The following is a 26,829-nucleotide window of genomic DNA, read 5'->3' on the forward strand; positions in this document are numbered from 1 at the left end:
AGGTGGTTGGTCTGCATATTTCGTTGGTGTGTGTACTTACTTTCCTATGTCGTTGGGCAGTGTCTGCAGTGACACATCGTTGAGGGCCAGGTGGGCGAGCCCTCGCAGCTGAGTGAAACCATCAGGCAACCTAGTGATGAGAGGACAGAAGACAGGAAAACAGATGGAAAGGGAGAAGGAGTGAGCGCGAGAGGCAGGGATCGAGCGAGCGCGAGAGGCAGGGATCGAGCGAGCGAGCGGGGGGAGGGGTCGAGCGAGCGTGCGTGTGGAGGGGTCGAGCGAGCGTGCTTGCGGGGGGAGGGGTCGAGCGAGCGTGCGTGCGGGGGGAGGGGTCGAGCGAGCGGGGGGAGGGGTCGAGCGAGCGTGCGGGGGGAGGGAGGGGTCGAGCGAGCGTGCGGGGGGAGGGAGGGGTCGAGCGAGCGAGCGGGGGGAGGGAGGGGTCGAGCGAGCGAGCGTGCGTGCGGGGGGAGGGAGGGGTCGAGCGAGCGAGCGTGCGGGGGGAGGGAGGGGTCGAGCGAGCGTGCGTGCGGGGGGAGGGAGGGGTCGAGCGAGCGTGCGTGCGGGGGGAGGGAGGGGTCGAGCGAGCGAGCGTGCGTGCGGGGGGAGGGAGGGAGGGGTCGAGCGAGCGAGCGTGCGTGCGGGGGGAGGGAGGGGTCGAGCGTGCGTGCGGAGGGAGGGGTCGAGCGAGCGAGCGTGCGGGGGGAGGGAGGGGTCGAGCGAGCGAGCGTGCGGGGGGAGGGAGGGGTCGAGCGAGCGTGCGTGCGGGGGGAGGGAGGGGTCGAGCGAGCGTGCGTGCGGGGGGAGGGAGGGGTCGAGCGAGCGTGCGTGCGGGGGGAGGGAGGGGTCGAGCGAGCGTGCGTGCGGGGGGAGGGAGGGGTCGAGCGAGCGTGCGTGCGGGGGGAGGGAGGGGTCGAGCGAGCGTGCGTGCGGGGGGGGGGGGAGGGGTCGAGCGAGCGTGCGTGCGGGGGGAGGGAGGGGGTCGAGCGAGCGTGCGTGCGGGGGGGGGGGGGAGGGGTCGAGCGAGCGTGCGGAGGGAGGGGTCGAGCGAGCGTGCGTGCGGGGGGAGGGAGGGGTCGAGCGAGCGTGCGTGCGGGGGGAGGGAGGGGTCGAGCGAGCGTGCGTGCGGGGGGAGGGAGGGGTCGAGCGAGCGTGCGTGCGGGGGGAGGGAGGGAGGGGTCGAGCGAGCGTGCGTGCGGGGGGAGGGAGGGAGGGGTCGAGCGAGCGTGCGTGCGGGGGGAGGGAGGGGTCGAGCGAGCGTGCGTGCGGGGGGAGGGAGGGAGGGGTCGAGCGAGCGTGCGTGCGGGGTGAGGGAGGGGTCGAGCGAGCGTGCGTGCGGGGGGAGGGAGGGAGGGGTCGAGCGAGCGTGCGTGCGGGGGGAGGGAGGGAGGGGTCGAGCGAGCGTGCGTGCGGGGGGAGGGAGGGGTCGAGCGAGCGTGCGTGCGGGGGGAGGGAGGGGTCGAGCGAGCGAGCGTGCGGGGGAGGGGTCGAGCGAGCGAGCCGGGGAGAGAGAGTGAGTGAGACGAGAACACAAGAGAAAGTAGGTAGTTTCTCAATAGCCCTTCAACATCAGCCCTTGAAGCAGTTGGAATAGCTTCCTCCCCTGCCTATGGCTGTGTCCCAAATGGCACATTATTCCGTTTACTGTGCACTATTTTTGACCAGAGCCTATAGTGCACTATATAGGGAATAGGGTGCCATTTGGGACGGACACACATTATGAGGCCAGATCCATCTGACAAAGCACTCACCATCACCACTGCTGCCAACAGTTCTTTTCCTATTCTATAGGAGGAAGCTGCAGCAGAGAGAGGGTTTGCCTTGTCGAGCATTCCACTTCTGTAATACCATGCTAGTTTCTGGGTCAGCGAACAGCGTACTGTTGCCTCACAAAGCCTCGTTCTCCTCCAGGCGTTTTGCTCATGTACCGTTTCGCTCATGTACATAATCTAGTACTGAGAAAGGGCCTTCTCTGAGCCTTTGACACATCTGGGCGACAACTTGAGATATAAATATATAGCAACTTGTTAAAATATTTCTTTGTCCATTTCATTGTTTGGAGTTGTTTATCGTCAAGGCCATTACGGAAATAATCACAATATGGCACAAGTATGACAATGAACTAGTGAAGTGACCCCCCCACGTATCTCAAATGATAACTTAGTATGGCCCAGACATGTCCTCAAAGGAAACAGGAAAGACATAGAGAGAGAGAGAGAGAGAGGTGGCCCTGGACTGATCCACTAACCTGGAGAGGGGGTTTCCACTGAAGTCTGCAATCTCCAACGCCTTGCAGAACTTAATGCTCTCGGGGATCTCAGGAATGTCTGGGGAGAGAGCGAGTGGGTGGGGGGGAGAGAGCGAGTGGGTGGGGGGGCACACTCAGCACCATAGACAGACAGCGGGGTCACATTCTACTTAGACCACCATTTCAGGTTCCCCTCCCTTGTAATCACTAGCAGATGGGCTGGTGATGAGGGGAGAGGGGGACAAAGAACAGGGATGGATGGGGCAGAAAAGAGGATGAAGAGAAAAGGGAAACCCCTTCACCTGTTCTCATTGACAAGACTATGATAATTTACTTATTTTTCTTACTGTACATGAGCTATTCAAGTAACAGTCAGTGTCAATGTCATCAGCCTGATAGGTACCATTTAAAATCGCTTGACGTGCGCACACACACACTCTACTCTCTCTCTCGTTAGGGGACTACATTAAGGTTGGTCTGTATCTGAACCTTAGATGTATGTATACTGCCAGAACTTGGCACTAACCTACACAAGATATGAAATCCATGCTAGGTTTAGGAGCCTGGTCCGACACATGGAGACTGGTTAGTGTGTTACCCTCCTGGGCAATAGAACCAAGGCAGCAGTAGCTGAGCACAGATGGACTAAGTCGTTAGGCCACATCTCCCACAGCTCTTGGCTCGGCTGGCAGCCCCTGATACAGTCGGTCTATGGCAGCAGGACAGATGTCTCATATAAACACTCCCCACTATGTGATATTTACAGCAAGGACACAGAGGGCAGCGACTACTAGGACTAAATAAAGCAGGAAACATTTGAGATCGGTTTGACATGTACGATCGAGGGCGGGATTGACTTGAGCGCCTGGCATTGGTTTCTAGGCGGTATATGTAGGGTTTAGATCCCAGATCACTTTTTCTTACATGCCCTTCTGTGTCCGTGTTTAACTACCAGGCCTGGGAAGGCCAGGAGTGAGTTGGGCCACGGGTGAGTTGAATGTGTTGTTTTCAGCTTGTTGGTACTGTACTGTCTGCCACAGAATACGTTTCTATTGGTCTATAAGGCGATTGCCTGCTGGCTCGTATTTTGTGAAGCTTGTCTGCCCATGAATGCAGGTTTTAGCTCGAGGTCTTACTTTCTTGCTGGTTCTCTGAAAGTGGTGTTTGCGGCATGCTTGCCAAAGCAGCATTTGTTATTTATTAGTTGGTCGTTAAAATAATTGTCTGTTCATTGTGGTAATTTGCATGCATGGTTGCAATATGCTGGTATTGAACCTGGTTTTGACCCCAGCAGAGGGGGCCACCGACAAAGTGTGTGTGTGTGTGTGTGTATGTGTGTGTGTCCTAACCGTTTCTGGAGATGTCGAGCTCCACCAGCTGCATGAAGTTGGCCACCTCAGGAGGGAGCCTCTGGATCTCATTGTCACTCAGGCCCAGCTTCCGCAGGTTCAGAAGTCTAAAGAAAGGCTGAACAGACACAGGGAATTACTGGGTTAGGACAACAAAAAAGATAGTGTTTTGAAACACGTCAGCTTTTGTTAAATAAGAGCACCGACGCATTGAAAAATGCCATCAACGTTTCAGACGATGACCCTTTCCATCGAAGCCTTCAAGTCGCTAACATATCTAAACTCCCACTGGGTTAAGACACTCTCAAAAACTGCAGCATGTATGCTAAACCCAAACAGTCAACTCAACATTTGTCAATGCGATCAAAGAGTTGGCAGGGGCACCTAAATGCAGAGGGTTGAGCTCAATCGACTGTATATCGTGCTGTTCACCAGAAGTTAAATTGTGCACTGCATCAAAAGTTACACAATCTATCAGCATTTCTCCCAGCTCAATTCTCTCCACTCCATCAACCCCTCAAACCACACTCTGTAGACTGTCAAACCGCAGGTTGCAAACACATGATCAGAAACATACCACTACACAAGTATTTTTACCAGAACGGGCCTAGCCTACAGCTTTCTTTGAACCGATTCCATCGGCATGTCCCTAAACCCCTCCTCGCGTCACTATGGCAATGGCGGACAAATAACAGTGGCTTTGGATAGGAGAGCTCTGCTCAGGCCCGGGCGGCGTTGCCAAGTATTTTCACAAGAGGCTGGTTGTTGAAAGGGTAGGGGACGGCATTCAGAACATACCTCCAGCAGGCAGGCAGCACCGGGTGGCTGGGCGGGCAGGCGGTGTGTCCTCTGCTACACGGCCTGGCAGGCAGACATAGGGAACAGGTCCCAAACTATGCAGCCATTAAATACTCAATCATCCCCGTGAGTCTGCAGCCACAGAGGGCCAGTGTCTGCCAGGGCAATGAGGGCATCATAGCAATCAAACAATGTGAAGGAACTCAGACATCCATGATTCTGAATCAGAATACCATTCCAAGTCATCAGGAGACATGGAGCCTGAACCAAAAATCGACTTTGATACACTTAACTTAATGTGACATATTGGATTTCCTTGAGTGAAAGGCATCGGTTTGTGTGTTTGACATGATTAATGTGAAAATCTTGGAAATTGCTAACTGGTTCCCACCAATCAAGGTGTTTCACAATTCCACTGCAAAACTCCTGTCTCTTAGGGGAAGTTGCATAAACGTTCTTAGGCATATCGAGTGAGTGAATCGAGGGCTCCCTTTGTGCTTCGTGTTGTTGAGTTTCTGGCTGACAGGCAACAATGGAGTAGACACACAATATCTGCATCTCAAATGGCATGCTATTCCCTACATATTGGACTACTTCATAGGGCTCTGGTCGAAAGTAGTCCACTATGTAGGAAATAGGGTGCCATTTGGGATGCAAACAATATGACATGCTAGAAAACAGCTCTACAATTAAACTGCCAGAGGGAAGAATACTTCCTGTTCTCTTAGTTAGAATATATTGTATTTGGTTGGTACCGGGTGGTGAGCTGCACTCTCTCACCAAGGAGTGTGTGCACGTGATGGAGTGTGTGTGCGTGCACAAGAAAGTGAGTAAGAGTGAGTGTGTGCATGCGTGTGTGCATGCGTGTGTGTGGCAGGGCCAGGTCTGGCAGCTGGCAGGGAGAGCCGTTGTGGGCGGCATACAGTGGCTCTGGCAGGTGAAAGGCATCAGGTGACCGGAAGAGGAAATAAGAGCTGGGGGACCATGTGAACTGCAGCTCGGGCCCAGATGGAAGACAGGCCCAGAGAGAGCAGTCACCCGCTCCTAGCATAACAGTTTATTCTAGAGCCATGGGAGAGCACCCCCCCCCCCCTTCGTATTCTGCCAACCAACAGACAGACATTCAACAGGAGTCAACTAAGTTCATGGACACAGAGAGACACATTTGTTCAACGGTTCCCATATCAACCACATACGTCAGGACAACAGGAGACACCAAAACAGTTGAGGGGAAAGACTCCTCCATGCAAGACCATACCAATGTAGATTAAAGCTTCTTGATACGTTCCATACCTCCCTCCCCTTCCCCTCTCAGAGTCTACGGTCCAAATGGACCCTATTCCTATGGGCCTTGGTCAAAAGTAGTGCACTACAAAAAGGAACTAAGGTGCTATTTGGGACACAGAAAGTCTCTCCAGAACCCAGGTCAGTGAGGGGCAGGCTGGCCTGCCGTAATGCAATCAGTCCCGAGAACGGACGATTATGCCCCACTGACAAAGACGGCCATTCATCCCGCTGCAGAGTGGCCAGCCAACACAGCCGCATCACGGTCATACGGTCTCCTCTCTGGTGCTTCTACATAAAACGCCCATCCCCGAGTCAAGTCGGAGAATAAAAAATATATTTTTTTCTACAAAACAACAACTTGAGGGAGTGTGCATACGCAGCTATTCTGTGTTGAGCGTTTAACTAATAAATAGGTACTGCTATACGCAGAATTAATTAATGTAACTTCAGTGGTTGTACAAACGTTGGGCTATATGTTTGGATTTTTAATACAAGGCTGCATGATGAGACTAATGATGATTTGAAAAAAGTTGCTTGAAAAGGCATGAGCTCTGCTTCGTTTTTTTGCGCAGCCTGTAAAGAGTTTATCCGTCTCTCATTCACAATTTGACAAGCACTCGATAATGCCTCGAATTTCTCGCCGGCATTCTCTTTGTGGCGGTAATGCACCCCCCCCAAAAAAAATCCATGCCTTTTGCGGCCTGGAGTGCTGCATTGTGCCCTTCACCCTGGCAATTCGAAGTGTCTCGCATGGCTCAGTCACGTGCTTGGAAACGTTCTCACAGGCTACAAGTAAAGACAGACATCAGTAGATTGATATAGGCTAGTGCTTTTGCTGTTTGTTAGGCCTAATCATCTTTTTGGCTGACAAAATGTGGACTGTTCTGCCAAGATCTTCAATATGCACCTCAGGAACTGGATAAGGACACGCGCAGTTGCGTTCCCGATGTCTGTCTTAACTTGTAGGCTCCTACAACTCTTGTAAAGAGGATTAAAATGTGCTTCATTTGTAGAAGTTATTTGGCCACTTTAGTTGTGATAGAGCGTTGGACTAGTAACCGGAAGGTTGCAAGTTCAAACCCCCGAGCTGACAAGGTACAAAATCTGTCGTTCTGCCCCTGAACAGGCAGTTAACCCACTGTTCCTAGGCCGTCATTGAAAATAAGAATTTGTTCTTAACTGACTTGCCTAGTAAAATAAAATAAAATTCAAAAATTCATACAAACCTTATTAAAACACAAAGGCTTACGGGCTAGGCTGCATGAGGTGTGCGACTATGATTCTAACAAGTTCCAAAAAAAAGGCATTGTTTCTTATGCTGGCCATCATTCACAAGTGATAAAATACATGTCATCTCTGCACTTCAATAGTGAATGGAGGATGCTTTTCCCCGTGGTTTATTGTCATGTCAGCCAGGTAGGCTATACGCCTGTGGTAAATATAAGCAATGTGCTTAATATTAGTAAAGTTGAGAAATAAATAAAATATAAATAGCCTATAGAAAGCTGATGGGATCCTCTTTTTAGTAAAGGCCATCACTCTGTTTTCTCACGCAATTGCATAGCCTATAGAAATGTTGCGCAACATGAGCTCATGGGCTCTCATGAAGTGTTTGATTAGATGTTCAATTACATTTGCATTGATGTCAGAGTGATTACAGGGGCAATAAAAGTGCTGTGTACCAGGCAGTTAGCAAGTTTGGTAGGATACTAATGACCATCAGCAGTATCAGAGCAGCCTAATTAGCGTGAACAAACAGTCATGTGGAATTTGAGTACCTTCATAACTAGTGACCGCCGGTGTGGCGGTAATACGGTCCGCACAACAGCCCTAGGTAGGCCTAGATTAGTCTCAACGTTAGAACAATGAAAAAGCTCTCAAACATTGGATGAATGATGAGACTGATGTTGAAATGCCACTGACTGTACCATGCCAACCATGTTACTAGATTACTGCAGGTGTAGCCTGACTTCAACTCATTGTGGAGTCAGTCAGTGAGACCTGGCCACCCATGAGGCCGATTAAAGAGAATTGCTTGGATGATGTATACTAGAGCACCCCACAGGAGCAGTGTGTGTATGTGAGTAGTGACAAGTAGCACTGGGCTCTGGGAGGGTCCCATCTGCAACTCCCCAAAAACACAGCTGCAGCCTGTCTTGGCTTATCTACACCCCTCTCAGGGTTAAGGTGTGAGAGTGAGAGAGAGTCTCCTTTCTCTCAGATGGTGTTATTCCTTGAAGGCAGCCATAAAACAGCAGATTTCATTTGAACTTGTACTTCGCCAGGGTTTTCCTACTGTAGATTGACATAACTTTCCGAGCTGCGTGAGCAATTATTCACCTGCCAGTATACACACAGCCTGTACGGTTTACAGAGGCTTATTAAGGGCGGTTAGGTTAGATAGTCGCTACTGTAGGTGAGAAAGGAGAACGGTTCATGTGCATATTTGCGTGTTTATGTGTACGAGCGTCGGTTCATGGTTGGTTTTAGTGGTGTTTGTGTGTGCTGGAATAGAGCAGTAAATCCACAGGGAGAAATGAGCGTGTGTGTGTTTGTGTGTGTCCTGAGACCGCAAGGCCCGTAACCTACAGTGCAGCGGACGTGTGTGTGTACACACACACACATATATATATAATGGCAGTATGTTGATGATCACGGTCATTTCCAAGCACAAGTTAGCGGTGAGGTTACTTGGGAGCCCATAAGAAGAAAGCCCACACATGGAATGTATTCATTAGTGCTCACCATAGCAATGTTTCTTATTGGACAAATTCAGGTAGACCCTCCCCGTTGTGGTCCGTTTGCTTCCTAGTGAATACACCCCAGACACAAGGGGTATACCCCAGACTTTGCCTTACACAGCCCTGACCGAAAGTGAACCACAACTAACAGAGGGAAGAGAGGGGGACAGGGACATACAGTAAGAGTGAGAGGGGTATGTGTGTTGAGTAAAGGTGTGTTGCTTAGCTGAAGCTCCATGGGACAGACAGAGGCTTCAGTGTTCTAGTCAAGTGACTCCATTTAGCCTCAAGCTGCTCTCCAATCAAACTATCGCACACACACACACAATGTGCAAAAGGCTAATGAAAAACCCAGACAGGTCTGCTGTTCTGTAGTTTCCTGTTGTTGCCCTAAAGTTATGATTCTGGAGAAACCCTAAGTCACCGTTGAGCCCAGACAAGCAATCAACATAATTTTGAGTGGAAAAACCAGAGAGATTGATAGGTTAATCTCTTTGGCAGAAACACTGACCAAATCAGTGGGGCACAGTTCAAGCAGAGTTTCTTCAACATGGGCTGAGATTGCCTTTCTGGCCTGAATTAACTAAGCGCTCAACCATCTGATCAATGGGACTACTGTACACACATTTCCAAGCTGGCTATGGGGAGGAAGGAGGAAGTGGAATTACATAGCATTGATATTATCCCTGTCAATCGCCCCCCCCCCCCCCTCTTAATTTTCCCCTCCGTTTCTCAACCTCTTCTTTTTTCATCAAGGAGTGGTACGGGTAGGCCTCAACACATCTACCATGCTGATCCTCAATACCGGGGCCCCTCAGAGGTGCGTGCTTAGTCCCTCCTGTACTTCCTGTTCACCCATGATTGTGTGGCCAAGTACGACACCAACACCATCATTAAGTTGCCGACGACAACGGTGGTAGGCCTGATCACCGACAAAGACGAGACAGCCTACAGGGAAGAGGTCAGAGAACAGGCAGTGTGGTGCCAGGACAACAACCTCTCCCTCAACGTGATCAAGACAAAGGAACTGATCATTGTCTACAGAAAAAGGAGGACCGAACAGGCGCCAATTAATGTCGACGGGGCTGAAGTGGAGCAGGTCGAGAGTTTCAAGTGCCTTGGTGTCCACATCACTAAACTATCATGATCCTAACACACCAGGACAGTTGTGAAGAGGGCACGACAACACATTTTCCCCCTCAGGAGACTGAAAAGATTTGGCATGGGTCATCAGATTCTCAAAAAGTTCTACAGCTGCACCATCGAGAGCGCTGGTTGCATCACTGCCTGGCATGGCAACTGCTCGGCATCTGAGCGTAAGGCACTACAGAGGGTGGTGCATACAGCCCAGTACATCACTGGGACCAAGATACCTAACATCCAGGACCTATATACTAGGCAGTGTCAGAGGAAGTCCCAAAACAATTGTCCTAGACTCTAGACACCCAAGTCAGACTGTTTTCTCTGCTATCGCACGGCAAGCGGTACCGGAGCACCAAGACCAGGACCAAAAGGCTCCTTAACAACTTCTACCCCCAAGCCATAAGACTGCTGAACAATTAAGCAAATTGCCAACCAGAATATCTACATTGATCACCCCCTTTGCTTTCACACTGCTGCTGCACACTGTTTATCATCTATGCAGTCACTTTACAAATTACTGACTAACCTGTACCCCCACACATTGACTCGGTTGTGGTATCCCCTGTATATAGCCTCGTTATGTAATTTTCTTGTGTTACTTTTAGATTTTTTAGATTTTTTACTTTAGTTCATTTAGTAAATATGTGAACTATTTCTTGAACTGCAATGTTTGTTAAGGGCTTGTAAGTAAGCATTTCACGGTAAAAACCTGTTGTATTCGGCGCATGTGACAAATACAATTTGATTTGAGTGGAAGCCACACTGGGCGGTGTGGTCTATTGTAGTCATTCTCCTCCGTCTCCTAGTTAATCCAGTGCCAAACACTACTCCACCACTCTTACTAATCACATCCTAGCTCTACACACACAGCTGGGGGTGAGGGGCTGAAAAGGGGGGAAGGGGACTGGAGGGAGAGAGAAAGAGAGTCATGGGGAACAAATGCTTTTGTGATGGCCTCCTCTTTCAGGACCCCGGCTAAAGAGAAGAGCAGCTCTGGAAGGATTTGGTTGAGGGAGTAACTTGGCCAGTCACTTGAATAGGAGGCCTCATGTCATGACAACACTCATATTATTCTATACATAGCACCAGTGCAGTCTGTTGCGGTATAAACACTACTGTACTGCTGGTTTCCTTCCAGTACTACTAGAATGGTGATAACTGGGGAAAGAGACGGAGTAGAGAAACAAACCGGTTGAGGTTCCTACTGATACTGGAATGTGAAAGCATGTGTGAATCCCAAATGGCATATCCAAATCCCTACATAGTGAACTACGTTTGAAAAGTATTGCACTACAAAGGGAAAAGGATACCATTTGGGACCCAGATCTTGTGTGCCAGCTCTCCTGTCCAATCTCTCAATCATGCGTTTGACTTCAATTAAGTCGATTAATGTCCATAATATAGGGTGTCCAGTAGGGGTGTAAAGGTTCACCAAACCTACGGTTCGATACGTGTTGCGGTTTTGGGGTCCCACTTGAGGGAAAAAGAAATGTCAACAGTTCTTGGCAAAAGATAAAAAAAAATTGAAAAACGCACCCTATCAGTGGCCTACGTCCAGCTTCTGTGACAGCATTCACAATGTTCTTGGCGTTGTCTATTGTGACAGGAATGGTTGTGTTGTAGAGGTCTTCACAGGTCCAAATATTTGTGAGGGAAGCAGCAGAAAAGTTCATTTGTAAGCTACTTTATTAACCAGAGCTGATAAAGCGAGAGACGCTCTAGCAGGCGTAGGAGGGGCCATGCGGTGTGTGTTCTGTGAGCGAGTCACACGGAGCAGAGAGAGAGACAGCAACCAACCATACCAAGCCAACTCGCGCTAGTATACTAACTTCTAGTTCGTCATAGCTAGGTTATTTAATGTGATTATATAGTACCCGTCTTGACTGCATCAAACCGAGAGAAGCTAGTTAGCTAGCTAAGCTAAGGTAACTAGGCTAATTGAGGCGGCATGTGCTTTCTTATCCTACCAGTTACAACACCTCCATTCAGATTATTAAGTAGCTGTAGGCTCTTGGTCGTTGTAGCATATCCTTTTCATTTAACTTTTAATTCCAATATTTTAATTCCATCTCCCATTAATTAGATAATCTTGCTTTGCCACACACGTAGGCTCTATGACTGTAGTGCCGCGTTGATGACTTGTGACTGGCCGACAACAACAAGCTACACGTGCCACTCTTCATAGGCTACTCTCGTTGAGCAGTGGCGACGTTATTGTTTACGTTTTTTATCCACAACCCTACTGTCAGAGAGCCTAATCCACTGTGAACCCAAAATGTTGCCAAACTGGAAATTTAAATGGAGGATCCTCCAATTCTGGTTTATCAACCCCACCACTCGTCGTCGTACAGAACTAGTTCCAGGCTGCACCTCACAAAAGGATAGTTTGAAATGCTCCAGTTATGATTAGAATTTTGTTTACAACATGCACCTAGGCGCTAGTAGTTTTAACGGAATAGCCTACAATGTTTTTCAGCTCAGATTTACATGAGGCAATGGCATACAACTCAGGATAGGCTATATAGGCCTAGTGTTTTTACTTTTTTATGGATTCATTCGGGTTCACAGTGCGGACGAAAACAGAGGTCCCTGTTCGTGTACAGTTAACACCCCTAATGTCTACCCAACTCTGCCCAGAGTGGGTGAAAACACACTTGTGATGAAATTTAACTTCCTTCGGTTATAAAATGACATTTTCCAAGACAAATATGATTCTTCATGTTCTGAATCGTTCAGTGGCTTCTTCCTCCAACACATTCATTAGCATTATATCCAAAAAGTAGGATTTTGTAAGCTAATACATCCGATAATAAGCACCAAGCTCTTGACGGAGCGGTGCTGCTTTCTCACAGCGACTTGAGAATTTCACGTCGGTGGTCATCTGCAACGGGGTTTCCTCGGGTCGTAAAAAGCTAAATTAGCATGACACGAGCTGAATTAAATGTAAAAATATTACGTCTCAAAATCAGACTCAAGAAGAGAGAGGAGTTCAACGGTGAGCCTGTCAGTTAGCCTTAATTCTTGCACAGCATCCAACCTAGCTGACAAAGCTATTGTCCTCATTTTTTACCACTTTTTCCTTTGGCCTCCATTGGACCGTCACCCTAATTCTGTCCATCCTACACGGGTGAAGACTTTTGAACAGATTATGATAGAGATAGGAGGTTGGGACCAGCTACACAATTGACTTTTTACCCATTGGTCAAAAGAAGCATTTTGATTGGACACCCTATATCAGGGATGGGCATAGGCCTCCCTTTTGTAGGCCCGCGGACCAATTTCACAACTTATTTTTGGAACTCAGTCGGGGCCTCAACTTATAGTTGAGTTAGAATAATATAATACACAAGGTACAATTTCAAAATTTGGTTGTGCAGTTACTCAATTAGCCCATGTCAGCTACATTTTTTTAGATTGGTAAGTTAGTAAAGCATGGTTGAATTACCAACCGGGGTGGGGCCCATAGATCATCAGTTAATATATTAAAAACTGCAAACATTTGCCTCCACCCTATGGCAAAATGTGTAGAATTGCATGAAATTAACTTTAAAACTTATTTCGCTATCATCAGGGAGGCTGCTAAGATGTATGTGGGTACGCAGACCAACAAGCCACTGCAGGCCCTCATGAGTTCAGTTTTTTTTGTGGCCCCCACCCCCATCTCCCTGCTGTGTATAATAAAATAGTTATTTCCAAGCCCTGCCTGTAGCGTGCCGGTGGAGTACCGGTGAGTTAAATAGTTCCACTGTTGTGCTGTTACAACTGGGTCGTCGTGTGCCCCTCCCCTCTCGCACCACAGGGACTGAAAACCAAAAGCCCCAGCTCAACACATGAATGAAGCCCCTACCCATCCACCACCCCTCCTCTTCCTCTCCACCTCGCTCTCCTTTCCCTCCATTTTACTTGGCATGGGAACAAAGGGTGAGCGGCCGAGCGGCCAGCCCCATACAAAGCTGTCCGTCACAGGTCGGCCGACTCGTCTCCCCTCCCACTGGCTAAGATGGGGGTTTCCGCCATTATTTAGAGAGGGGGGAAAGAATAGTCTGGAAATGGAGGGTTGGGGGGGGGGGGGGACTTGAAAGACAGCAATGAAGACAAAAATCAGGAATGACTCAAAAGGAGAGGGATAGACAGGAGAAGGAAGGGGGGGAAGTGTGAGAGAGCAGAGAGGGAGAGAGAAATGGTGGATTATTAATGAGGAAGAGAAGATAAACAACGGCGTTCCCACAGGAGAGTCATTTTACAAGTTTCAAGTTTTTAATGTCACATGCACATTGAGATGCCTTTCTCTTGAGTTTCCAACACTAACCCTGACTGACCACAACACATACCGAGACGCTTTATGGACGCGTGCCCCAGTGACACGTCTGTGCTCCGTGGAGGTGCTTACCCCTCTTAGTCTGTGCTTAACGGTTCAGCCCGGGGCGAAAGCCCTCGCCTGTTGACAGTGTTGAGTGGTTCAATCTGGCATGCTAGTGACCTCACCTCTATTAACCTAACCGTTCCACTTCCTCAAACCCCAATCTCCCACACACCCCGTGTGTCACTAAAGAGTGCAGGTGGAAACATCTCTATATCTCACACACAATCTACTGTGCACATGGGTCCATAAACAAACTGGTAATGGCCTGTTCTATGAATTTACTTTAAAAAGAACATATAATCACATTAGCCATGTCACACATCATGCCCCTCTACTCTGCACACAATTGTGTGTACAGTTTGTGTTGGTGTGTACGGTCACTGTGTGTGGCTTCCAGTACAGCATATGTAAGTAGTCAGAAGTCAACTAACTCCTAACTCCTCCTAAACACTTCCAGTTCACCTGCAGTGGTTAGCTAGCTGGGTCACACAGAGCTGCCTGCCTGGGTGTGGTTAGGGTGGCCCGACAGGCTGTGACTGCCCTTTGGCTAGCACCTGTCCCGTAAGTCACTTTGCTAAGTCAACACAACCCAGAGAAGAGTACAGCAGTCAGCAGCACTTTGTGAGTGCAGGGGACAGACGCACTACAGATAGCAGAGAAAAGGGGAACACGCCCGTTTCAATCCGTGCCGGTAAACTTGAGATTGTTGCGATTGCTCTGTTTAGATGTTCTGTTTAGATGCATGGTTTAAGACAGAACATGACAGTTCAGCTAAACTGAAGCATATTTCAGCCCAAACTACAGTGGATATCTAGGCTGAGGGTGGGCAGTGTTAAGGTCATTGGACTGGCCTGGGCAAAGCTGACAGCGCAAACCTGACTGTAATGCTCACTGTGCTGTGCTATTCTAGGGAGCCATCACACTGGATAGGTGCTGAGCCCTATTCATTAACGCACACCGTAGCAAAAAGTTTAGCAACCTAAACGAAAACAAGCGTTTCTTATTGGACACGTTCAGGTTGTCCACTTCGGTTTTTGTTCGTCTGTTCCTAGTGAAAAGGACCCTGGTCTCTGCCCTCTCCTGATACAGCATAAAAAGACTACATGAACTAGCCTTTGTGGCATCCCCAAATGGCAATAGCTCCTTTTTAGAGCTCTACATTTGACTATGGCATCACGCGCCATTTGGGACACGGTATATTAGTGATTGATTAGGACACAATGATCTAAAGCAATGAGATGGGCCTTGATTTTTGGTTGGGGGTCGTCACCGCTGGTCAGATGGTGTTGTTTTCAAAAGGGGCTCTATGATGAGCCTATTGTGTTACTCGCTCGCTGAGCCGGAGATGCTATGGTGATCAGCTCAGAGCTCGGACCAGCCAATCCCGGCTGCTGTAGCCTAACGTGTTTCCCAAGCCGCACACTATTCAGTGCACTATTTTGGAGCAGGGTCCACAGGGCTCTGGTCAAAAGTAGTGCACTATATAGGGAATAGCGTACCATATGGGACGCCTCCTAGGTTTCCCCTGATAGGCCTCATGCAGGCCACAGGCCCTCAGAATGGAACGGCATGTTTTGTCCCTCTCCGTACGCATGTGTGTTGATCTTTAATAAAACAACCAGGCTTTGCAAGGCAGTGTCCTCTCCTGTACTGCTGCCAACAGACCCAAGCTGACAGAACCCCATGTCTCACTGTGTTCCCTCTCTACCCAGAGGATCAGGTTACACATACACACAAAATGCTATTTATACAAAAGACCGATAAGCGCAGGCACTCACACAGCCACATTCCACTGACAATAGTTTATACACTACCACCCACACACTAATATGTTTTGTACATAAATAAATACATATCCTGTGTAAGCACACACACTTAACAGGCTCCCAACACACACTCTGGAGATTGCCGCACTAACGTGCCGTCCATCTTTCCCCCTTTAGTGATGAGTCAGGAGTGGAGGAGCGCAGGGCAGGCCTATGCAGTGGGGCTGCCTCCAGGTCCCGTTTGTCTGACATACACGGATGTTAGGAGTGGCTGTGCGAGGAAACAAGACGCTCTGGTCTCGGGCTCCTCAGGAAGAGCGCACTGCTATTCAGGAACCAGGTTCAGACTGGAGGAACAACACTCAGGCTGCGTCTCTAATGGCACCCCATTTCCTACTAGTGCACTACTTTTGAACAGGGCCCAATAGCGCTCTGATGAAAAGTTGTGCACTACATAGGGAATAGGACGCAGCCTTAAGAGTACAGCACAGAGAGGAAATGCTTCACATTACCCTCAGAGTACAGTAATAGTATACTGCCTGGTCTAGAGACTCAAAGACGAGTATATGACAGTTTTGTGAACCAAACCTAAATCAGGTTAGCCGCGCATCATAAAGCCTAAGAGCAACTCTTCCCCCCTTTGCAAGCAGCTTGTCTGTGAATATTACTGAATAATGTAAACCAAATGTCTAAAACTCCCCTTTTCATATGCAATCTTGTTTGAAATGTCTGTGTAGGTCAACCCAGGATGTCTAAGGCAGTTAAGGAACCAATTGCTACAATAATTCACGTAGCCTGCCCTATAGTGGTTTTAGCAGCTAGTAACTGCCAGCTACTAAGTAAACGACAAGTATGGTTAAAAATGCTTATGGTGGGGAGAGTAGACGGACTCCTTACAGAAAGACCGTCAATCAACCAGGCTGAGCGGGAACGGGTGGAGAAAACATGGGGTGCTGCATCCCAGTCACAGAACCCCTCCCCGGCCAAACCCAGTGAGTCGCTCCATTACGCCACATCACTGAGGCCTGAGTGCACTCACTCTGCCTTTATTACCTTTGAGTCCCAGTTGGCACCCTATCACCTAGGCCCCTCAAACTCAACTCTGGACCTCGCAGCCAGTTCCACTGTGTTTTTTCATTATTCCCCTCTAATCAGGGACCGATTTAGACCCAGGGGCACCAGGTGGGTGCAATTAAATATCAGCTAGAACAGAAAACCAGTAGGCTCCAGACCTTGTAGGGTAAGAGCAGAATAACCCTGCACTATATAGTGCACTTCTGTTAAATATCGTAATATTATTTTGGACTACGGGTAGGGGTTTGAAGTAATTTCACTATTGAAATACTACCATGAATTTTTGTCGGATATCCAGATATTCAAAATACAAAGTATTTTTTTGAAACGGAGAACTGCTGCGCAAGGGAGAGGTTGGCGTTCTATTGCTGCAGCTGTGGAGGTGCTGGTGGGACGGGAGCGAGCAGACAGATGGAGCAGGCGGTATGTGGCAAAAAATTAATTTCTTTCCATAGGGCCGTGGGGTGAGACAAGGATGCAGCTTAAGCCTCACCCTCTCCAACATGCATACATCTCAACATACTGGCGAGTTCAAGAGAACAGTCCGCAGCACCCGGCCTCACCCTACTAGAATCTCAAGTCAAATGCCTAATGTTTGCTGATGATCTGGTGCTTCTGACACCAACCAAGAAGGGCCTACAGCAGCACCTAAACCTTCTGCACAGATTCAGCCAGACCTGGACCCTGACAGTAAATCTCAGTAAGACAAAAATAATGGTGTTCCAAAAACGATCCAGTCGCCAGAAACCACAAATACAAATTCCATCTAGACACCACTGCCCTAGAGCACACACAAAAAAACTATACATACCTCGGCCAAAACATCAGCGCCACAGGTAACTTCAAAGCTGTGAAAGCTGTAAAATTCGACATACTAATTAGGATCTGGCTAAAAATATTTGAATCAGTTACAGAACCCATTGCCCTTTATGGTTGTGAGGTCTGTGGTCTGCTCACCAACCAAGAATACACAAAATGGGACAAACACCAAATTGAGACTCTGCATGTAGAATTCTGCAAAAATATCCTCAGTGTACAACACAAAACACCAAATAATGCATGCAGAGTAGAATTAGGCAGATAACCGCTAATTATCAAAATCCAGAAAGAGCTGTTAAATTCAACAACCTAAAAGGAAGCAATTCCCAAACCTTCCATAATAAAACCATCACCTACAGAGAGATGAACCTGGAGAAGAGTCCCCTAAGCAAGCTGGTCCTGGGGCTCTGTTCACAAACGCAAACAGAGCCCCAAGACGGCAACACAATTAGCCTCAACCAATGAGAAAACAAAAGGATAATTACTTGACACATTGATAAGAATTTACAAAAACAATGGCAATTTCCTGCCCCACTTTTGACTAGAGCTCTATGGACCCTAGTCAGTAGTAGTGCACGGGGGGAATATTTTATTTTTAATTGGGTGCCATGTAGGCCCTTATCACACACTGACGTCACAGCAACCACACGTCTCCTTCCACAAGCACACACAACTTCTAACTACAATCTAAAACCAGTCAACCTCACAGTACACTACAGCAGTGGCTGGAGGTTTCCTCAAGTCTTATCTCACAGCGTTTAGACAGATAAAATACCACAAGGTCTTAAAAAGAAAGAAACTCCCAATTGGCTAAATGGGAGGCACAAGCATATCACAGAACAGGAAAGAGTGAACTTGCGGTGTACGTAGAATTGCTAACCATGAGAAGTTCACATTAAAAGGTAGGCATTTGACGCTGTAAACGCATGCAGATTATTACCCCGGTATAGAACAAACATGTTTAGTATCCTGTCCCATTCCAGCCTCTTGCTCAGCACTATATGCGGTAGAGAAAGAGGGAGACCTTGCGCTGTGATGGAAACTGAGCAGCGTGCTTGACATGTCGGCCCGGCCCGATCTTATATATTCTCTGGGCCCCTTTGACCCGTCATGAGATCAAGGCTAAAGCCGATGAAGTCGTCACAAAGCCTGGGAGGCCTGCCTGTGATGTCAGAGTCATGGAGAAGAAAGTAAAGGACAGAGTCAGGACTAGCCTGTAGTAGAGGTCGACCGATTATGATTTTTCAACGCTGATACCGATTTATTGGAGGACCAAAAAAAGCTGATACCGATTAATCGGCCGATTTTTCAATGTATTTGTAATAATGACAATTACGTCAATACTGAATGAACACTTATTTTAACTTAAAATACAGCAATAAAATAAATTTAGCCTCAATTAAATAATGAAACATTTTGGTTTAAATAACGCAAAAACAAAGTGTTGGAGAAGAACGTAAAAGTGCAATATGTGCCATGTAAGAAAGCTAACGTTTAAGTTCCTTGCTCAGAACATGAGAACATATGAAAGCTGGTGGTTCCTTTTAAACATGAGTCTTCAATATTCCCAGGTAAGAAGTTTTAGGTTGTAGTCATTATAGGACTATTTCCTTCTATACCATTTGTATTTCATTAACCTTTGACTATTGGATGTTCTTATAGGCACTTTAGTATTGCCAGTGTAACAGTATAGCTTCAGTCACTCTCCTTGCTCCTACCTGGGCTCGAACCAGGAACACATCGACAACAGCCACCCTCGAAGCAGCGTTACCCATGCAGAGCAAGGGGAACAACTACTCCAAGTCTCAGAGCGAGTGACGCTTGAAACGCTATTAGCGCGCACCCCGCTAACTAGCCAGCCATTTCACAAAGCACAGCGAAGAGCTGCTGGCAAAATGCACAAAAGTGCTGTTTGAATGAATGCTTACAAGCCTGCTGCGGCCTACCACTGCTCAGTCAGACTGCTCTAACAAATCATAGACTTAGTTATAACATAACACACAGAAATACGAGCCTTTGGTCATTAATATGGTCGAATCCGGAAAATATCATCTCGAAAACAAGACGTTTATTCTTTTAGTGAAATACGGAACCCTTCTGTATTTTATCTAACGGGTGGCATCCATAAGTCTAAATATTCCTGTTACATTGTACAACCATCAATGTTATGCTATAACTACGTAAAATTCGGACAAATTAGGCGGCCCACACTGTTGCATATACCCTGACTCTGCATGCAATGAACGCAAGAGAAGTGACCATTTCACCTGGTTAATATTACCTGCTAACCTGCTAGCCAAATATGCTGGTTTAAAAATACACTGCTTAAAAAAAATAAAGGGAACACTTAAACACAATGTAACTCCAAGTCAATCACACTTCTGTGAAATCAAACTGTCCACTTAGGAAGCAACACTGATTGACAATAAATTTCACATGCTGTTGTGCAAATGGAATAGACAACAGGCGGAAATTATAGGCAATTAGCAAGACATCCCCAATAAAAGGAGTGGTTCTGCAGGTGATAACCACAGACCACTTCTCAGTTCCTATGCTTCCTGGCTGATGTTTTGGTCACTTTTGAATGCTGGCGGTGCGTTCACGCTAGTGGTAGCATGATACGGAGTCTACAACCCACACAAGTGGCTCAGGTAGTGCAGCTCATCCAGGATGGCACATCAATGCGAGCTGTGGCAAGAAGGAGACAGGCCAGTACATCAGGAGACGTGGAGGAGGCCGTAGGAGGGAAACAACCCAGCAGCAGGACCGCTACCTCCGCCTTTGTGCAAGGAGAAGCAGGAGGAGCACTGGCAGAGCCCTGCAAAATGACCTCCAGCAGGCCACAAATGTGCATGTGTCTGCTCAAACGGTCAGAAACAGACTCCATGAGGGTGGTATGAGGACCCGACGTCCACTGGTGGGGGTTGTGCTTACAGCCAAACACCGTGCAGGACGTTTGGCATTTGCCAGAGAACACCAATATTGGCAAATTCGCCACTGGCGCCCTGTGCTCTTCACAGATGAAAGCAGGTTCACACTGAGCACATGTGACAGAGTCTGGAGACGCCGTGGAGAACGTTCTGCTGCCTGCAACATCCTCCATCATAACCGGTTTGGCGGTGGGTGAGACCATATGCTGGTGCGGTTGGCCCTGGGTTCCTCCTAATGCAAGACAATGCTAGACCTCATGTGGCTGGAGTGTGTCAGCAGTTCCTGCAAGAGGAAGGCATTGACGCTATGGACTGGCCCGCCAGTTCCCCAGACCTGAATCCAATTGAGCACATCTGGGACATCATGTCTCGCTCCATCCACCAACGCCACGCCACGTTGCACTACAGACTGTCCAGGAGTTGGCGGATGCTTTAGTCCAGGTCTGGAAGGAGATCCCTCAGGAGACCATCCGCCACCTCATCAGGAGCTTGCCCAGGCGTTGTAGGGAGGTCATACAGGCACGTAGAGGCCACACACACACACACACACACACACACACACTACTGAGCCTCATTTTGACTTGTTTTAAGGACATTACATCAAAGTTGGATCAGCCTGTAGTATGGTTTTCCACTTTAATTTTGAGTGTGACTCCAAATCCAGACCTCCATGGGTTGATAAATTTGATTTCCATTGATCATGTGTGATTTTGTTGTCAGCACATTCAACTATGTAAAGAAAAAAGTATTTAATAAGAATATTTCATTCATTCAGATCTAGGATGTGTTATTTTAGTGTTCCCTTTATTTTCTTGAGCAGTGTATATACACTTCTGTGTATTGATTTTAAGAAAGGCATTGATGTTTATGGTTAGGTACACATTGGAGCAACAATTGATTATTGATTATAAGCAACGCAGGACACGCTAGATAAACTAGTAATATCATCAACCATGTTTAGTTAACTAGTGATTATGATTGATTGATTTTTAAAAGATACATTTAATGCTAGCTAGCAACTTAACATGGCTTCTTAATGCATTCGCTTAACAGGCAGGCTCCTCGTGGAGTGCAATGTAATCAGGTGGTTAGAGCGTTGGACTAGTTAACTAGGGTTGCAAAATTTAATCCCCCGAGCTGACAAGGTAAAAATCTGTCGTTCTACCACTGAATGAGGCAGTTAACCCACCGTTCCTAGGCCGCCATTGAAAATAAGAATGTGTTAACTGACTTGCCTAGTTAAATAAAGATTAAATAAAGGTGTAACAAATAATAATAATAGGCCAAATCGGTGTCCAAAAATACAGATTTCCGATTGTTATGAAAACTTGAAATCGGCCCTAATTAAAACGGCCATGCCGATTAAAAAAATGTTTTTAAAAAAAAGTGGTTAACATCTAGCCTGTAGCCATTACTACACCCTACAAATCCAGTCAGCTAGGGCAGTGAGTCCCAATCAGAGGTACTTGGCCTATCCATAGTGGGTACATGAGGAGACCCATGAAGCCATAGGCCAACTGGTCAAATGCATGAGAGGGTACTTCAGGGGTACTCCGGGCAGAGCCAAATTCAGTTGGTGATACAGAACCCGAAAAAGTTTGGGAACCACTGAGCTAAGGTTTGGTATTGTTTACAGGCCTAACTCAGTCACACATTTTAGATGTGTGATGAAGTTTAAACGCTGCAAAATAATTTGACAAATTCTAGATTTTAAAAATGAAGCCTTGACTAAAGCCTGACTCAGAATACAAACGGTGGATTTGTACACCAAAGCATCTCTGGCAGAGACAGTGCTCAGAGCTCTAAAGCGCTTTTCAGATGGTTAAAAATAACCAAGTAATCCAGCCTGATACTCCTCCAGAGGCTGCATCACAAATGGCACCCTATTCCCTATTTAGTGCACCACTTTTAAACAGAGCCTATAGGACTCAGGAAGTGCACTATAAAAAGAGAAAGAGGTGCTATTTGGGACTCAGAGACTAAATCAGTGCTTTGGTTAGTAAAACCGTCCCAGTGCAGGAGGAGAAAGGAGACCATTCAAAGTAGGGAGGGAGGACTGGACTACAGCCTGATAGCTGTTTAACCCCTAGAGTTACGCCCCATCAAAATCCATCTGCTGGCACAGCCAGTAGAGGACTGGCCACACCTCATAGCCTGGTTCCTCTCTAGGTTCTGGCCTTTCTAGGGAGTTGTTCCTAGCAACCGTGCTTCTACACCTGCATTGCTTGCTGTTTGGTGTTTTAGGCTGGGTTTCTGTACAGCACTTTGAGATCAACTGATGTAAGAAGGGCTTTATAAATAAATTTGATATTGATCCGTTTAAGCTAGAGATGTTTTTTTCCCCCCATAGGCTGCGTCTCAACGCACCACATCCACCAATGGCGGCCTTCCGCATCTGAGGTGGATTGAGTAGCAGCCCATGCAAAATACATAATGTATTTAAAATAATGTATCTAGCTGAAAACAGATGGATTTTGATGGGGAATTTATGTCAATTAGATTTCCAAGGGGGTGCGGACATTGTCTGTAGCGTCCAAACAGTTTGGCCTACAAAATATTGGGCCTACAAACTAATATGACCACTTTATGGAAAGATCACCATCGTGTTTGAGTTACGACCCCCACAAGCATCTCGGGACTCGTCTGAAGTCGGTACCGCCAATCTGTCAACAGTGTCCGAACAGTTTGGGCTACACACTAAAATGACCCCTCTGTGGAAAGGGGAGATTCTCACAAAACACGTACATGTCGCTTTTTCTTTTACTCAGAAGACCCGTATGAAGGCAGCCCAGTATCAGTTAAACATTTATGGAAGTAGTTTAGTGCCAAATATTTTCTGTTAAATATGGCAAAACATTTTTTTATTTCCTGATCTTTTATTATCGCTCTCAGATATAGGACAGACATTTAAGACACAATTTGACTTTTCCATGTATGAATCTGTTCAATCTATTCACTGATTTTCTAAGAGCGAATACCAATAGAATTGTACATCATAGCTAAATTATCCTCGGTATGACCATATTAAAACAATTCCATGTTAGCTTCATTAAATGCCATATTTCATTATTTGTCCTGAAGAGGGTGCTCTTTACATGGCTATAAGCCCGTCTTGCCTTGGCGCTACAGCGAGACTGGACACTATCCCCGAAAGCAACCACGCCAGTCAGTCTAGAGAAGAGTGAATTACTGTGAACTAACTGTTCCTGCTTCTACGGTGAGTGCTGAGTAGATCCCCATTTCGCCACCCCCATTTCCATGACAAGAGCCAACTAGCTAGCTGTGTGACCCTTGGGACATCCCTACACTAAACCCAAGCCTTACATTTAAAATGGTTAGGGTAAAGTTTAAAACTTCAAATGGGGTACAACAGTCCAAGGATCCCAGATAGCAAGAACCATTCACTGAGGCAACGCTTGGGGTGAGAGGCAGCGCTGTGCCAGCGGGTAATTTTGTGATCAATGTTTATCCTTTCAAGTTTCAACTACCATCATTCAGTCGCGACACAGACCAACAATAGATGAAACATGGCTAAATACCAATACATTGAAACTTTGTCCTGTTTCGTTTTCCTTCAGTTTAATGTGGCAGCTCAGTCTTCAGAGGCATCTTATTTTCTGTTGCTCCTCAATTCTATGTGGTGCTTTGGGTTGTTACGGTGACCGTTTTACCACCACACCAGCAGTCAAAAGTCATGACCGCAGTCAAATTCCACGTGACCGTTTAAGTCACAGTAACGAGGCTTCTCCAAGCTCCGATGCTGCTGATGGTCATTAGTAGCCTACCAAACTTGCTAACTGCCTGGTACACAGCACTCCGTTGTCCCTATATCTCACTCTGACAGCAATGCAAGTCGAAAATCTGGCCTCCACAATCACCCGACTCCATATGTGTTACTTAATAGTTCTGATGACGCCACTATTATTCAAGAATGCAGAAAATAGTACAAATAAAGATAAACCCTGGAATGAGTAAGTGTCCAAACTTTTGACTGGTACTGTATACTATTTAGTATGTGTATAGACCAGATTAAATCAAGAATAGTCTGATGGGTGACAACATTAGCCCATCACTTGTGATTGATGAGCTTGTGCTCAGCTTCTAAATCGTACATAGTATCTCACCTCATGTAGCCTAGCCCATAGGCCTATATGTTTTGGTTGGTATCAGAACTAAAGTGGCCAAATAACTTCTAAAAAAATGAAGCACATTAATCCGCTTTGCAACTGGTGTAGAGCCTAACTGGCAAACATAACTGGCAAACAGTGAGTTTCAAGTTTAGGAAAGATAGGTGCATTTTATGGTACATTTTTATAAAGCATTACAGTGCCGTCGGAAAGTATTCACACCCCTACACTTTCTCCACATTTTGTTACGGCATTATTTCTAAAATGTATTTTAAAATGTTTTCCCTCACACCCAATACCCCATAATGACAAAGTAAAAAGAGTTTAGAAATGTTTGCAAATGTATAATAACAAAAAAACTGAAATTTCAGAATTTAAAAGCGATTTAAAGCAACCCACAACTTTTTTTCAAATTAAGGCTAGTGGAAGCTAACAATCCTCTGCTTAGCTTCAAGGACTCACTGCCTATGAGACTGTCAATCCACTATCCCCCCATATAGTAGAAAAGTTGACCTATTCTATTTGTCAGCGTGTTGAGAAAGAAATAGCCCAAACATTTGTGGGAAGATAGATCCCAAATTCATACAACCAGTACGCCTAGGCCACACAAAAAAACATTAAAAAGCAAAGAATCTGATGCAACAGATAAGAACGTTCACCTGTTGATAACTAGCATTTATTAAAACGATTAGCGTAGCAATGCGCACAAGGCAGTAAGCTACTCGCTAATGTGCATTTGGCTACCAGACAATGAAAGAAAGTAAAAAACCAATATAACATGAGAGAAATGGGATACTGGATCCAATGGCATATGGAAGTCTTTATTATATAATTGCCTTCGCGGATATGGTCGGATTTTGCCTCGGGCTACTTCGAAGCAAGGTAAACGGGCCTCATAATATTTTAGTTAAAACTTTCAGGTTTCAAAGAATTAAGTAGCTACACGTTTCACAAAAATGCATACTGCCTCCAGCTCATTGCAAGGTGTTGTGTGACACGCTGATAAAAGCCTGCCTTCCGTTGCCTATGTATTTGAATGGCGAATGGGAAGCTGGCTTCAATTACCTGCTGAGAAATACAAATAGAAGCTCTTTTCAATCGTGATCCCCAAACTTTTTTTTAACCACACAATTGCATTTGGAATCGTTGCGTAATGATTGGGCTTTTAAAAGCGCTGTCTGACAGGTTTTCCGCTAGAAGGCTCAACCTGTATGCTTTGTGCTTGTGATAAATAAGATACATTATGGAATATACACACGCACCAATTGAATTCCACTAAATTATGCAAATATACCCAAAGACCGATGAGCATGACCTGTCAAACGCATTTCCGTCAACGAATAGTCTAAAAAGCATTATCGCAATGGGATTTTTTTCCCTTTCTCCTGGACAATTGGCCAGTACCAATTTCATTTATCGTTTTTCAAATTTTTTTTTTATTCAAGAAGAGAAAAGCTGCGACATGGAGAAATGAAAATAAAGAGAAGGGAGGGCCAGAACAGTAGTCTAATGTTTGGAGACAATGTCATGGGTTACCGACTAACGGAAACCCTGATGCACGCACGCACGCACACACACTACTTAATTATATATTTGTATGATCACACACATCCGCAATGGATGGACTTCACCTGTGTAACATGAGTCCTAGGACAGAGATTTGCATTTTAGCCAAATTCAAAATGAGCAGCAGCAAGGTGGATGTCTTTTGACTTCCAATGCATATTCCTTTCATCTTTCTCTGTTTCAGGGATACAATCATCCACTGCCAGTGTATATTTGAGCACTGCATTGTCTTGGAAAGGGAAATGACACAGAGTGAGCACTCAAACCTGCATGGGGGAGAACTGCCACATCAAGGATTTCCTGTAACGTTGACCAAATCTGGTTGCCATAAATAGAAGAGGGTGTGGCAAAAACACCAACACTGTCTGTATATGCAAATACACATGATATGAGCTCGTATTTGAGAACCGGTGGCTAGACATGATAATACATGAGCAATAAAGGGATCCTTTTTACTTGTTTATTAACGACACTGTAGCACATTTGTTGTTGCAGATTAGCCCCACCTATAGACCTAGCCTGCATTGGACCACCCAATATGATAACTTCTTATTACCAAAACAACCAATTCCACACTGACCCAAAGAATGAATGAGGGAGGTCAGTGAGTGAGTGGACAGA

At 46.5% G+C, this 26,829-nt stretch overlaps 1 protein-coding gene across 27 annotated transcripts in view; it reads right to left on the reverse strand.

The window, feature by feature from the left end:
• The window catches only part of LOC139367144 (scribble planar cell polarity protein), a 107,494-nt gene that overhangs the window by 43,738 nt on the left and 36,927 nt on the right, over nt 1-26,829 (reverse strand). For all 27 annotated transcript variants that reach the window (XM_071105244.1, XM_071105247.1, XM_071105233.1 and 24 more), the window contains exons 2-4: nt 3,595-3,712; nt 2,246-2,324; nt 41-130 (exon numbers count right to left, since the gene is read on the reverse strand). In XM_071105244.1, coding sequence (XP_070961345.1) covers nt 41-130; nt 2,246-2,324; nt 3,595-3,712 — 287 coding nt within the window. The remainder of the gene's footprint in view (nt 1-40; nt 131-2,245; nt 2,325-3,594; nt 3,713-26,829) is intronic.

The sequence above is a fragment of the Oncorhynchus clarkii genome, chromosome 15 (assembly GCF_045791955.1).
Source record: "Oncorhynchus clarkii lewisi isolate Uvic-CL-2024 chromosome 15, UVic_Ocla_1.0, whole genome shotgun sequence".
Taxonomy (NCBI): Eukaryota; Metazoa; Chordata; class Actinopteri; order Salmoniformes; family Salmonidae; genus Oncorhynchus; species Oncorhynchus clarkii.